Genomic DNA, 15,772 nt, shown 5'->3' with positions numbered 1-15,772 from the left:
TTGCAGCTTTCATCTTTTGTTTATTCGTTCCCTTTCTTTCTTTCTCTCTTTCTTTTATTTCTTTTCTGTTTTTTATTTTCGCTCTTATATCCAATTAAGGTTCAATCGCACTGTCCTGGGCACACATCTCAGCTATCTGGGCTGTCTGTCTTGAACAGTGGGTTAGTTGTTAGCTGGTTATGGTTAGTGAGAGAGAAGAGGGTGTAGTGGTCTTACACCTACCTACCCACTGAGTCGTTAAAACTCGGTCTGGGTGGGAGCCGGTACCGGGTTGCGAAACCTGCGAAACCTGCGAAACCACGACACCACAGAGGCCGGTTGTTGGTTCGTAATCAGGCATAAATGTAAATGCATTTCTGTGTAGTTTATTCGAGTCCCAGTCAGCCAAGTAAATAAATTGACGAAATAATCATGCAGTGAAAAACGAAATGATGGTATTTTATGGTGTTTTTATGGTCTCATAGACAGACATTATCTACCTGTAAGTAATAAATTATTGCACTGACTTTTGTGAACTTAGAACGTATCCGAGTGAAAAGGATCACTGAAAATAGTTTGTGCCTTTGCCCGGGGTGTATGTCGCATTATGTTTATAGTTTGTACTTGTAGATTCTGTTGACAAGAGACGGGAGGTAGCCTAGTGGCAAAGCACACATCTGATGCGCGATCAGTCCAGGATCGATTCCCATCGATGGGCCCAGTGGGCTGTTTCTTGTTCTAGTAAGTGGGAAATATATCCCACGATCCATTGCGGCTTGTCAGCAGAATCTGAACTACACACAAGACATGTCGTATGTCCCCAGGCAAAGATACAATCTCTTTTCAATAATCATCTTTACCCGGATACGTTCGTGAGTTCACAAACGTCAAACTATTGTCTGTCAAACAATGGTAAATGATAAACGAATTCATTCACAGGTAACTAATGTTTGTATTATTGACTATAAAGTACACCATAAAACGCCATCATTTTGACTCTTTTGTGAATGTCTTACTTGTCTAACCAAGACGCGGTGGACTACGCAGAAACGTCTTTGCCGTCATATCTTGGTTTAGAAACAACAAAAGAAGAAAGCAGGGCCGTACCCTGATCAAAATCTTAGGACGGGGGGGGGGGGGGGGGAATACTAGTTATAAACAAATGAAACACTATACAAATTAAACCCTGAGATGTGTATGCTATTACAAAAGTGAGATTCCGGGGGGAAACTGCTCCCCCCCCCCTCCGCCCGAGGGTACGGCCCTGGAAAGATGTAATACATGGGGGGGGGGGGGGGGGGAGGTTTATATGCTAGTGGATTTAACTAATACAGTTACCTAGATTTTTATAGCTGACGTAGGTTCAACTAACAAAGTTACCTAGATTTGTACAGCTGATATGTATATATAATTTTTCCTTGAGCAAGTGCGTAGTATATTTCGTATGTTAGAAAGAGACTGATCAATATCACTGGCGATAGACGTGGTGATCCGGACGAGGTTTTGCAACATGAGGTAAGACAAACGTGGAGAATGAATTGAAATTGCAAAACTTGTTGGGCCTTTTTGTAATGTGAGAACGAAAATTATCATTCATTAAAGGGGCATTCCTGAGTTTGCTGCACTTTTTAAGATGTTATCGACTAAAAGAGGTTTTTTAACGATTGTAATTACATATCAAATATATTAGTGGCTGTATATTAAACGTGTTTCTGATCGTTCTAATATTTATACTAGGTAAAATTTCAATTTAGTTCCTAAAATAAGTTTTTTTCGTACGTACGAAATTATTTGAAGAAAAACTCGAGTTTGGGCTTCTTACAAATATTAAGACGACCAAAAACACATTGAATATACAGACACTGATATTCTAAACAAGAAAATATATTTAATATGTAAGTTTAATCGTAGAAATATTTTATTTTTCGGAAACATCTTACAGTGTAGCAAACTCGGGAATGTCCCTTTAAAGGCCTTTGTAGGAGATATTTCTGGCACTATAATTTGCGATATCTTCTGCGATATTCTCCTAGGAGATATGGCTTCTTATAATCTTGATAGGTCAAATTTTAATCACAATATATTATTTTGTTATGTCACTGTGTATACTTCAACACTAAACCTAACATTAGTAACGTCACGCCACTGTCGTTATGCTAGTTAACGAGTCTACCGCTGCCAAATATAGTGACATTCGACCCACATTACTGACATTGTGTATAATTGTCGCAGATGAAAATAATGATGATGAATGATGAAACGAATACCTCCTCGTGTCTTGTGATATCATAATTTATCAGCACTCGGATTTCAGACTTTTATCAACTCTGCTTTTCATTTCAAGTTATTTTCATGCTTATATCCAATTAAGGTTCAAGCACGTTGTCCTGGACACACACCTCAGCTATCTGGGCTGTCTGTCCAGGACAGTGGGTTAGTTGTTAGATGGTTAGTGGTTAGTGAGAGAGAAGAAAGTGTAGTGGCCTTAAAACCTACCCATTGAGCCCTTAAGAACTCGCTCTGGGTTGGTGCCGGTACCGGGCTGCGAACCCTGTAGTTACCAGCCTGTGGTCCGATGGCTTAATCACTGTGCCACTGAGGCCGGTTGAACTCTGCTGATAAATGATGATATCACAAGCCACTCGGGGAGTATCCTCTCTATATATATTATCTGCTAAACACCACAGAAAATACCCGACACGATGTCCAGTTGTTATTTTCATCGCATGTGTAATAAAGTAATAACGACTCCAAACCTTGAGTGAGTGCTCCGCAAGGCTCAATGGGTCGGTGTAAACCACTTGCACCGACCAGTGATCCATAACTGGTTCAACAACCAAGAATCGTATCAAGAAATATTATAGAATCCATCCATCTATGTTTAAATTGATAGAATTACTATCAACTAACAATGTAAATGATTTATGTAAATTAGGGAAATATCTGTTCAAAATGTTTAAAAGACGAGAATCGATAGTCTATATACAGAGTTCTATACAAAAACTTTTATATTATCCGTGTTCTTTTCATGCCAACACCTTCCATTGTTTCATTGTTGTATATGCATAACTGTAAATGTTCAAGGTTAATAAATGAATTGAAAAAAACAAAGGCCATGGTTTGTGCTATCTTGCCTGTGGGAAGCGCAAACAAAAGATCCCTTGCTGCTAATCGGAAAGAGTAGTCCATGTAGTGGCGACAGTGGGTTTCCTCTCAAACTATGTGTGATCCTTAACCATATGTCTGACGCCATATCACCGTAAACAAAATGTGTTGAGTGCGTCGTTAAATAAAACATCCCTTTCCTTTCCTTTGGCACGCACTAGCAGCAATTTCTATACACGCTGTAGCACAACGATTTTCATGTCATTATTCAACAATAATGCAACTGATAAATCGCTCCCAGCAAACAAGTTGCAAAAAGGATCGCCCCAGGCCACACCCACACCCAGACAAAATCGCGACATTGAACACACGCATCTGCCGAATAAGATATAGAGCGCATCTGGCGTTGTGCTTATACAACTTTTAGAGTCTGAGACACTGACGTCATGACAACTCCATACAAATTGTATGAGTGTGACGTCATTAGAGATTGAGTCTGAACTCTAAAAGTTTTATAAGCACGGGCTCTGGTTTTCTAGGACAGCACCCACGACTTTTAAATGTCAGCCGAGATCCTGATGGCGCCACCACTGTTCCACATCGGTTGTTTGTAGCAGGCTGTAGTAGTCTAGACCGTACCTCTAACCGTAACCCTAACATTAACCCTCACTCTCATCCTAACCCTTGTATATTATGTTTCGGTTATCTATAGTCTGCCAAACTTTACAAAATTACAAATGTGGCTGGTGCGTTTTCAAAGACTTTCAGTAGATTTCGTTAAAAAAAAAAAAATAAAAAAAAATAAAAAACAACAAAAAAACAACAACAACCTTCAAATATATTTTCAAAATGTAAATGCATTTTCGCGAGTGCTTTACCACTGAGCTACGACCCGTCCTCCATTCCCCCCCCCCCCCCCCCCCCCCCCCCAACCACCCCCCCCCCCCCCCCCCCACCACCCAACCACCTAAAGGAATCAGCTGCATATAAATGAATATGTTTGGAAATATGCAGGAGACTGTGTTCGGCATGAACAATTTGTTGTCTATGAACGGTTTCTCTCTTTCGAAGATGAAATGACTGCCTCATATACCACTCATCACAATTTGTCAGTTTTAAAACATAAATTTTATTTGTTAATTACCAAAATTTTCTTTGAATTTGTATTAAATGATGAACCTATACATGTGTATACAGCATATAGAACATAATTAAAAATATTTTTGTCAAAATATCCTTTAGACTTTGTTTTATGAAACGATACGAATTTTCGTGATGGGTTTATATTTGTCTTCGTGACGATATGGAATAGGAAAACATAAAACATTACCGACGAGAGCGGTCGGTGCCCAGACCCTTCGCACTCTTGAACATAATATAAAGTACAAACGTGAACGTGACATAGCATACTCCCCAGGCAAACAATAAAGCTACAATATATCTTTCCAATCAGTTTTTGATTGTCCATGCTGCAATAGATGTGAAAAGATGGAATCATTTAAATCAGCAAAGTTATCGTAGATGATACAGATGATACATAAATAATTTGGTCATCAACGTCACACTCGTAGATCATCGCAGCTGTTATATACAGACTATTTTAAACCATTAACGACACAGACAATAAATTGATAGCAGAGGAGCAACGATGAGGTAAGGCAATGAGGTAGAATGAATAGAAATTGCAAAAACTGTTTTGTGTTAATTGACCTATTAGCTATACGAAAAGGAAAAATACATACTTTTCGCTAAAAGTACTATATATTTGTATGTCTGTGCGTGTGTTGTGTGTGTGTATGTATCTGTGTGCGTGTCTATGGATCTATCTAAATCTATCTAAATCTATCTAACTCGATGCAAACATCATATATGTGCAAATTTACGTCGTTAGTAAAATACACACTATTGAGCATGACTATGACTTACATTTGTTGGGGAGCGGGATGTAGATTAAGCGGTAGGGTGTCCGCTTGTGAAGCGGTCGGTCATCGGATCGATCCTTGCCAGTAGACCCATTTGCAGTTTGGGCTATTTTCCGTTCCAATCAGTGGTCCACCACTGGTTACACAAATGCCGTGGTATGTGCTGTCCTGCATGTGGAAAAGTGCATATAAAAGACCCCTTGCTGCTTATCGGAAAGAGTAGCATATGTGGCGGCAGCGGGTTTCCTCTAAAGAAATATGTCAGAATGACCATATGTTTGACGTCCAATAGCCGAGACCGGCCTCGGTGGCGTCGTGTTTAGGCCATCGGTCAACAGGCTGGTAGTTACTGGGTTCGGATCCCAGTCGAGGCATGGGATTTTTAATCCAGATACCGACTCCAAACCCTGAGTGAGTGCTCCGAAAGACTCAATGGGTAGGTGTAAACCACTTGCACCGACCAGGATCCATAACTGGTTCAACAAAGGCCATGGTTTGTGCTATCCTGCCTGTGGGAAGCGCAAATAAAAGATCCCTTGCTGCTAATCGGAAAGAGTAGCCCATGTAGTGGCGACAGCGGGTTTCCTCTCAAAATCTGTGTGGTCCTTAACCATATGTCTGACGCCATATAACCGTGTCAAAATGACCATATGTTTGACATCCAATAGTCGACGATTAATAGACCAATGTGCTCTAGTGGAGTCGTTAAACAAAACACATTTTTGATACATTTACTAGAAATAGCCCACTGATAAATGTCCTCATATTCAATATCTATCTCTTGATGACAAACTAATTCTACTAGGAGAAAATATTACAACATCTGACGAAATTTGTGATCTGTTTCTATTACTTGCTAAATTCTTTATCTATAAATGTAAAGTAACAGATAGCTTACCAAGTATCAAACATTTTAAACATATTCTGAAATCTAGATATCTAACAGAAAGAAGTATTTATCATAGTAAAAGTTTACACAACAAATTTCAAACTAAATGGGCTATGTATCATAATCTATTTAAGACATAGTCAGGCAATTACTGCTGAACAAATTATGAAATTATGTAATTTGTAGCCCATGAAGTTGCGACAGCGGGTTTCCTCTCAAAATCTGTGTGGTCCTTAGCCATATGTCTGGCGCCATATAACCGTAAATAATATGTGTTGAGTGCGTCGTTAAATAAAACATTTCTTTCTTTTCTTTCCAATAGCCGATGATAAGATAAAATTCAATGTGCTCTAGAGGCGTCGTTAAATAAAACAAACTTTAAATTTTTTACATTTGTTGATGAGTCATGTTGGTCCAAAAATCAAAATAGGCCAACATCTGAATACCATATGCTGCATGGCATTGTGCTATGCGGGGTACACGCGTGGTTGCGACGTTGGCTCTCTTTATATCGCTGTGTACGTCAGTCCATATTTCGCAGCCGGCGACACAAACAGTCCCACAAGTGCCCACTGTTTTAATCTAAACATCTATGGTAAAATCTTAACCTTTTTGGTCAAGGTGTATGACATACCTTTGTTTGACACCTATTGTGTATTTTTGTGTTGAGGTGCCGTTACACATTCATGCATTCATTCATTCATTCATTAATGCATGCATTCATTCATTCATTCATTTCACATACTGGTCAGTCCGTAGAGCGCTTTCCTGAGATATACTGGTCGCAGGATCGAGCCTCTTCGGTGGACCCATTCTCCGAGTGAAAATTGTCCCGTTCCAATCATTCATTCATTCATTTTAACCATCCATCCATCCATCCATTCATCCATCCATCCATTCATCCATTCATTCATTCATTCATTCATTTAATCATCCATCCATTCATCTATCCATTCATCCATCCATTCATTCATTCATTCATTCATTCATTCATTCATCCATCCATTCATCCATTCATTCAACCTTGGGACGGGACGTAGCCCAGTGTTAAAGCGTTTGCTTGATGCGGGGTCGGTTTAGGATCGATCCCCGTCGGTGGACCCACTGGGCTATTTTTCGTTCCAGCCAGTGCTCCAAAACAGGTGTAACAAAGGCCGTGATATGTACTATCCTGTCTGTGGGATAGTGCATATAAAAGATCCCTTGCTGCCAATCGAAAAGAGTAGCCCATGAAGTGGCGACAGCGGGTTTCCTCTCTCAAAACCTGTGTGGTTCTTAACCATGTCTGACGCCATATAACCGTAAATGAAAGGTGTCGAGTGCGTCGTTAAATAAAACATTTCCTTCCTTCCTTTTCATTCATTCAACCATCCATCCTTCCATCCATCCATCCACCCATCCATCCATTCATTCATTCATTCATTCATTCACTCATCCATTCATTCTTTCGACCTTCCGTTCATTTGTTCGTTCCTTCATTCATTCTTTAATTCATAAATTTTTTCTTCCATTCTTTCTTTCTTCATTCGTTCGTTTTGTTCATTCATTCATTCATTCTCCCATCTATGCATTCATCCATCCGTTCATTCGTTCGTTCATTTTTATTTTGCTTTCCTCCTTCCAGATTACTGATATCATCCGCCGTGTTTTGCGTTCTGTTCTGGAGCGTCTCTACTACCCACCTGACGGTAACTAGTCATTGGCCGGGTGGTTATACGGCTAACATATGTATCACAAGCAGCGCCCCCACAGACTGTGGCTGGAGGGCAGAGGTCGAATTTCAACCACCCATAAATCTCGAGGTTAGTCTATATATTTGCATCGGACTAAATCAGTGAGTTCCGGGACATAGAGGTAACCTCTCTCTCTCTCTCTCTCTCTCTCTCTCTCTCTCTCTCTCTCTCTCTCTCTCTCTCTCTCTCTCTCATTTTTTTTTGTCTCTCACCATTTATCTCACTCTATCTCTTTCTCTGTCTTTCTCTCCCGCGCCGGAATGTCTTCCTTCCGCGCATCCTTTTCATTATCTCTCTCCTTTAAGTTATTACCAGAGTGTGCTTCAGTATCGTCAATAAATGCGAGCTTTTGTCAAGCATAATGCATTAGTTTTATTCCTAATATATATGATATTGACGATGCCGAAACACACGGGGATTATAATCTCTTTATCACATAATCTGAAGCTTAATACAACGACGTGTTTTTTGTAAACTGTATAAGCAACTTTAATTCCAGTTAGCCATTACAGATATTCAAATGACGAAACCATATGTTTACATGTGGTATATATATGCATTCATTCATGCACGCATGCACGCACAAACACGCACACACACACAAACACGCGCGCGCACACACACACACACACACAACACACACACTCACACACTCCCTTTACACTTGCAGGCAGTGCAGGAAGGATGAAATAGTCTTGTGTCGTGTTCATATCGGTCATACATACTTGACCCATTCATTTATCTTGAAGAAGGATCCTCCACCTCAGTGTGAGCACTGTCAGTGCACTCTGACGGTGCGTCACATTCTGGTGGAGGGCAATCATCTGACGGAAACTAGACAAGATATATTTAGACGAAGGAATTCCATGCAAGGATTTTGATTCCATCCAGAACTTGTATTGCAGTTTCTTAGTGATGCAGACTTTCATTCTAATTTTTTTTGGTCTCTTGTGGCTATCTGTGCCACACACCTTCCATTCCCCATCAGCTTTTAGCTGTGGGCTTAGTCTGACCACTTCGGGGAGTGTTCAGTAGTTACTTCTGACATTGTTAAGATGCACTTGTAACCACCTACTATGCACCCCTACAACCGGCGGTCGTTAGTTAGTGCCCTTGGTCAGACCAGCTTTATTGGCGGTAGAGGACGAGGATGCCAGGTGGGTGCAGGGAAATAAACAGAGACTGCAACCGTGGAGGAATTTAACACAGGTAAGCGATGGTGTGGACAACTCAGAAGACAGAGTCGGAGGAAACTGACAGAAAGGGTCGAAATAGATCGAAATCGTGGGAGAAATTGGAAAGGTTTTTTTTTATATTAAGATAATGAGAATGATAGGCAGAGGGTGATCGATGAGAAAGATGAATGAATGTGTGAGCCAGCTTTGACGGGATTTGAACCACTGTCGTCAGCTTGATTGTTGATGTTGTTCATCATTTAATGTTTTGCATTTACCATAGTTTGATACCCAATAGCCGATTGTTTTTTTTCGTGCTGGGGTGTCGTTAAACATCTATTCTATTTTTATATTCTATTCTATTCTAAACTGTTTTGAGAAAAGCTAAAGTTTGTGTTGTCTTTGAGTATTTCCCGCTCTTAATTATCTGAGGAAACCCTCTATATGTTTCTTAATGCAGCAATAGTTCTTTTATATGCACATTCCCACAGACAGGAAAACACATTCCACTGTCTTTGACCAGTTGTGGTGCACTGGTTGGAATGAGAGAAAAAAACCATTTAATCGGGGTGGTTCCATCCTGCGACGCAAGCACCTCAAGCGAGCACTCAATCAACTATGATAAATCCTGTCCCTTTGAGAAAAGTGTTTTAAATTAAAACAAATTATGTTGGTCAACCTAATATACTACGATTATTTTAAAAATAATCTTCTTTTGTATTTTCTTTACAGGTGTTTTATGAAACATATAGTGTGATAATTTTTCAGTTTGTTTTACGTTTTTAATTTGTCATTTTGTTCAGTAGTAACCTCGAATTTTTATTTTATTTTATTTGTCTAATTACTAATTTAAGCAGCAGTACTCAATTAGTTTCGTACTTATTTCCAATTAACCGGCCTCGGTGGCGTCATGGTTAGGCCATCGGTCTACAGGCTGGTAGGTACTGGGTTCTGATCGAGGCATGGGATTTTTAATCCTGATACCGACTCCAAACCCTGAGTGAGTGCAAGGCTCAATGGATAGGTGTAAACCACTGGCACCGACCAGTGATCCATAACTGGTTCAACAAAGGACATGGTTTGTGCTATCCTGTCTGTGCGACGCGCAAATAAAAGATCCCTTGCTGCCTGTCATAAAAGAGTAGCCTGTGTGGCGACAGCGGGTTTCCTCTACAAAACAGTGTTAGAATAACCATATGTTTGACGTCCAATAGCCGATGATAAGATAAAAAACAAATCAATGTGCTCTAGTGGCGTCGTTAAATAAAACAAACTTTACTTTATTTCCAGTTATGGTTCAAGCACGCTACTATATACCTTAGCTAGTATCATGAAGGCTACACTGTTTTATTATTATTATTTTTTATTTACCGATTTCATTATTTATTTTATTTTATTTATTTTATTTTTATTTTATTTTTTTATTTTTGAGGGTGTAGCAGCAAGTATATAAGTAGTCACCTGTCTTAAGTGGCTTAATTAATTAATATTAAGATGCACGTTTTGGTTCTCTACTGGTTGATGCCACGTGACCTAATACTGCCTTATGATTGATTGGTTGGTTGCCGACGGTCCACTTGAGTTCAGTTTGATGCTCTGACTTGCAACTAGACAGTCGTAGAGGGTAGCACTAAACCAAATAACTTCTGGCTGGATCAAAGTTCGAGGTGTACCGAACTTGTGATAGGGAAGTCAACACCACAAGTCATATTATTGCTTATAAATGTAAGAGTGTTGGTTGTAAAACATTTTTAGTTTAATCTGGGATAAAAATGTATGCAATTTTATTTCATCTAGTTCCACTGTGTCAAGTAGCCTTGTGCTTGGAACATGTATACGGTACCTGTATATCATACTTATAAACCGTGATAACAGAACGTTGGCCAACATTATGCTCGTAGTTGTTAGTCTGAATATAATGCTAGGCTCATATTGTCAACTGACACGACGAAGTTGGCCAACTCGATAGTTGCGTTGTAATTTCCACCACTGCCAACGTACGATCTTGGGGCAGGGGTTGGAAAATTACCCCTTCACGACGTCTAATATCGTGTAGGAAAAAATCTTACTCTATATAACTAAAAAAAAAACCCAAAACAATCTGACACATAAGCGTACGTGTTGGAACAAAACTTGAAATTCGGGCAAAAATTATACAGATATTCGGGAAAAAAATTTATATAGATATCCGAGCAAAAAGTACACAGATATCCGGGCAAAAATTAAACAGATATTCGGGCAAATATTATACAGATATCCGGGAAACATTATACAAATATTCGGGCAAACTGTGCTAACCTCAGACCTTTTTACGATGTATTTCCATCATTCTACCCTCAAAATTAGTTGTAATCTGTGTGAAAATGCGTAGTGATTCGTCTGTAACCGTATATAGTTGTTTCATAGTAATGCTAAAATACGTAAGTCTCGCGTTTTCGTTTAATTCGGGCAAAGGCCAGCCAGCGCCCCCTATTAAAATGGGAGCCTATGATCTCACTTGTGTCCCAGCATGTCCGATATTGTTCTTACGTGCCTGAATTTGGTGAGGTGTCTTTAAAACCAAAGTTCCTCTGTTTTGTAACCAGATCCAGGACGCTACCATAGCAAGCTCTGAAATTCTAAGTTCATCGGCGCAGTTCTCGCTGATTCACAAGGAACACACCAAGACCCTGAGCGCCGGAACGGACCGCTGCTTCGGAATCGTGGCTCGTGTGAGCGGCGGTCAAGATCTTCAACAGAACGACGTAACCTTCACGGGAAGATTTGTTGAAATATGCAATCCTGGTTAGTTTATAGCATAGCATAGCGTAGCATAGCATAGCATAGCATAGCATAGCGTAGCGTAGCATAGCATAGCGTAGCGTAGCGTAGCATAGCATAGCATAGCATAGCATAGCATAGCATAGCATAGCATAGCATAGCATAGCATAGCATAGAATAGCATATCATAATATTACAGCATAACATGACATAGCACAACATAACACAACATATAGACATGATATGGTAACATAGCATAGCATAGCATAGCATTGCATAGCATGGCATAGCATAGCGTAGCGTAGCATAGCATAGCGTAGCGTAGCATAGCATATCATAGCATAGAATAGCATAGCATAGCATAATATTACAGCATAACATGACATAGCACAACATAACACAACATATAGACATGATATGGTAACATAGCATAGCATAGCATAGCATTACATAGCATGGCATAGCATAGCGTAGCGTAGCGTAGCATAGCATAGCATAGCATAGAATAGCATAGCATAATATTACAGCATAGCATGACATAGCACAACATAACACAACATATAGACATGATATGGTAACATAGCATAACATAGCATAGCATAGCATAGCATTACATAGCATAATATAACAGCATATAGGCATGATATGGCAGCATAACATATCATAGGATAGCATAGCATGGCATGGCATGGCATGACATGGAATATACAGGCATGACATGACATGGAATGGGATATAAAAACGTGGCATTGCATATAATAGCATGGCATAGCACAATATGGTACAGTGTAGCATAACATAGTATAGCGTAGAATGGATAGCATAGTGTACCATATAATAGCATAGCATAGCGCAGCATAGCACAAAATAGCATAGCATAGCATAGCGTAGCATAGCATAACATAGCGTAGAGTAGCATAACATAGTGTAGCGTAGCATAGCATAGCACAGCGTAGCATAACATTACAACATAGCATGGCATAGCACAACATAACAAAGCTTAGCATGGCATGGAATGGAATATAAACGCATGGCATTGCATATAATAGCATGGTACAGTGTAGCATACCACAGAAAAGTATAGCATAGCGTAACATAACATAGCGTAGCATAGCATAGCATAGCATAGCATAGCATAGCATAGCATAGCATAGCGTAGAGTAGCGTAGCGTAGCATAGCATAGCATAGCATAACATAGCGTGGCATGTCATGGCATGGAATGGAATATAAAAGCATGGCATTGCATATAATAGCATGGTGTCACGGTGATCTAGTCCCACAGTATATATAATACCTTAGGTGGCTCGTACCTCTAGGGGTCATGGACTATAGTCGATCACGTGACAAAATTAACCATCACACTTGTATACTTTTATCTCCCAGCCGTAATGTTGGCTGCTATACTATTTATGGTCCTATGAAAAATAACTCCAACAACAGTGATTTTGGGAAACAATTATTATTACACCATACAAATCCTTCCTATTGATATATACCTATATATAGTATGACAGCAATATTTTTATTTCACGGTACAGTCTGTCTTAATCCTGCAGGGTTAATTACCCGTTGCCCGGAATCCCCAGCCCTCTCTAGGCTACCTACAGATTACACTAGTACTATACCTATAATGAACGCCAAATTATCGGCATTCCATAACTGACGTGTGACGTAATTAACCTGTTAAATTAACAGTAAACAAATCTAACCATGGATATAAGGGTTATTCTTATATTAGCCTCCCACTTGTTAATTACAATACCTAGTCGAGCTCTTTATCGGATTAACTTCTGATTCTTACTTTATCCGGCCTATCTATCAGTTAGATTAATCCACAGGTTAGGGTTACCGACATCACATACGAGGTCTACTAAACAGACAATATATCACCCAAATAAAACATCAACGACCTGACAGATCAGAAACATAGTTACCCGGTCCAGCGGTGAGGTTTGGTCTCTCAAGAATATCTCTCTTGAGGACCGGCATCCAAGAAATACCAAGACGTAGCCCGTACCCTATCGTGGGAACAGTGAGTGTCGGGCTCCTCCCTTAAAAGTCCCGCCAAACCTTTTTATACCCCTAACGCGGACTCCGCTGCACCGCTGGGGGCTAGACCGGCTATCAGCCTGTAACTGAGTTAATTAGTGTTTGTTCGCTAATTGGATTATCGTCTCTTAAGACAACAACCCAATCTCAAACTACAGGGCAACATGATCCTAAAGGTATCTGATACGGCGCATCCACTGGTCATAACAGATTTTACTAAAAACATTCCCCGTACTTAGTAGAGGTTAAAAACATGTAAAATGTAGGTAAATTCTTATCACAAACTCACCCGAAGGTGCAGTATTTGTACTCTCACTAAGTATAGGTACAATAATATGTGTAGTTACAATATAAAGAAAAATATATGGAATCTGCCCGAACATGTACATATTAAATACATATATAAATATTGTTCCTACACAACGGTAGGTAGGCCGATATAAAAACTTATACATGAACACAAACACAGAGGATTGGAATATTTGGCCTCTCTCTGGAAGTCCTTTGTCTCACAGTCTGTAGACGAGGCCCATATAGGGTTTTCCGAACATTCGGAACTCTATACCTCACTTGAAGGAGGGGCCTGAATCGGGTTTACGAAACAACGTGGTTTCGTCACACATGGCATAGCACAATATGGTGTAGCATACAATAGTATAGCGTAGAATGGATAGCATAGCATAGCACAGCATAGCGTGTATTATGTTTCGTTATATGTTTGTTTGTGTGTATGTGTGTGCGTGTTTGTGTGCGTGTGTACGTGTGTTTGTCTGTGTTTGTGTGCCGCTGTGTGTAACTGAATGCACGCGTTTCTGTTTGCGCATATTTGGGGTATTTACGTCTCTAGCCAGTGCACCACGACTAGTATATCAAAGGTCGTGGTATGTGTTATCATGTCTGTGAGATGGTCCATATAAATGATCCCATGCTACTAGTGGAGAAAAAGTGGCGGATCTCCTCCCTTAATAAAAATTATATCAAACTTACCAAATGTTTGACATCCAGTAACCGATGATTAACACAGTAACACAGTGACACTGTTTTTGCGGTTCTAGCTTTAGCCTGATGCTACTATACAAGGTCAGTGACACTGTTTTTGCGGTTCTCGCCAGCCGTTACTATATAAACCAGTAACACTGTTTGCGGTTCTAATTTTAGCCAGCCGCTATTATATAAACCAGCTACACTGTGTTTGCGGCAGCCGCTACTATATAAACCAGTAACACTGTGTTTGCGGTGCTCGCTTTAGCCAGTCGCTACTATATAAACCAGTAACACTGTGTTTGCGGTTCTAACTTTAGCCAGCCGCTACTGTATAAACCAGTAACACTGTGTTTGCGGTTCTAACTTTAGCCAGCCCCTACTGTATAAACCAGTAACACTGTGTTTGCGGTTCTAACTTTAGCCAGCCCCTACTGTATAAACCAGTAACACTGTGTTTGCGGTTCTAACTGTAGCCAGCCGCTACTGTATAAACCAGTAACACTGTGTTTGCGGTTCTAACTTTAGCCAGCCCCTACTGTATAAACCAGTAACACTGTGTTTGCGGTTCTAACTTTAGCCAGCCCCTACTGTATAAACCAGTAACACTGTGTTTGCGGTTCTAACTGTAGCCAGCCGCTACTGTATAAACCAGTAACACTGTGTTTGCGGTTCTAACTGTAGCCAGCCGCTACTATATAAACCAGTAACACTGTACTTATGGTTCTAACTTTAGCCAGCTCCTACTGTATAAGCCATTAATACTGTTTGTGGTTCTAACTTTAGCCAGCCGCTACTATATAAACCAGTAGCACTGTGTTTGCGGTTCTCGCTTTAGCTAGTCGCTACTATATAAACCAGTAGCACTGTGTTTGCGGTTCTCGCTTTAGCTAGTCGCTACTCTCGTTTTAGCCAGTCGCTACTATATAAACCAGTAACTCTGTCTTTACAGGACATTCTTCTTACTTTATCCCTGAATCCTGGCACGGCGGCTTCATTGGAAAACTCTGCATGACGACTACAACGGCTGTGTGTGGATGGCAAGTGACCATGACCTTTAGTCCGGCGATCACCAAAATAAAGGTTAGTACTGGTAGCACTGGTAACACAGGCATCGGTTAAGCCATTGGACATAAGGCGGGTTGGTACTGGGTTCGCATCCCGGTACTGCCTCCCAT

The 15,772-nt window shown here is 40.2% G+C and overlaps 1 protein-coding gene across 1 annotated transcript in view; it reads left to right on the top strand.

Moving 5' to 3' along the window:
- The first annotated feature begins 1,444 nt into the window (after positions 1-1,444).
- LOC121390094 overlaps positions 1,445-15,772 on the top strand; it is a 32,514-nt gene continuing 18,186 nt past the window's right edge. The window contains exons 1-4 of the mRNA XM_041521812.1: positions 1,445-1,494; positions 7,520-7,697; positions 11,389-11,587; positions 15,547-15,677. Coding sequence (XP_041377746.1) covers positions 1,490-1,494; positions 7,520-7,697; positions 11,389-11,587; positions 15,547-15,677 — 513 coding nt within the window. The 5' untranslated portion in view covers positions 1,445-1,489. The remainder of the gene's footprint in view (positions 1,495-7,519; positions 7,698-11,388; positions 11,588-15,546; positions 15,678-15,772) is intronic.

Source organism: Gigantopelta aegis, chromosome 15 (assembly GCF_016097555.1).
Source record: "Gigantopelta aegis isolate Gae_Host chromosome 15, Gae_host_genome, whole genome shotgun sequence".
Classification (NCBI taxonomy): domain Eukaryota; kingdom Metazoa; phylum Mollusca; class Gastropoda; order Neomphalida; family Peltospiridae; genus Gigantopelta; species Gigantopelta aegis.
Note: the sequence above shows the minus strand (reverse complement) of the source record. Positions and strands in the feature narration are given on the sequence as shown.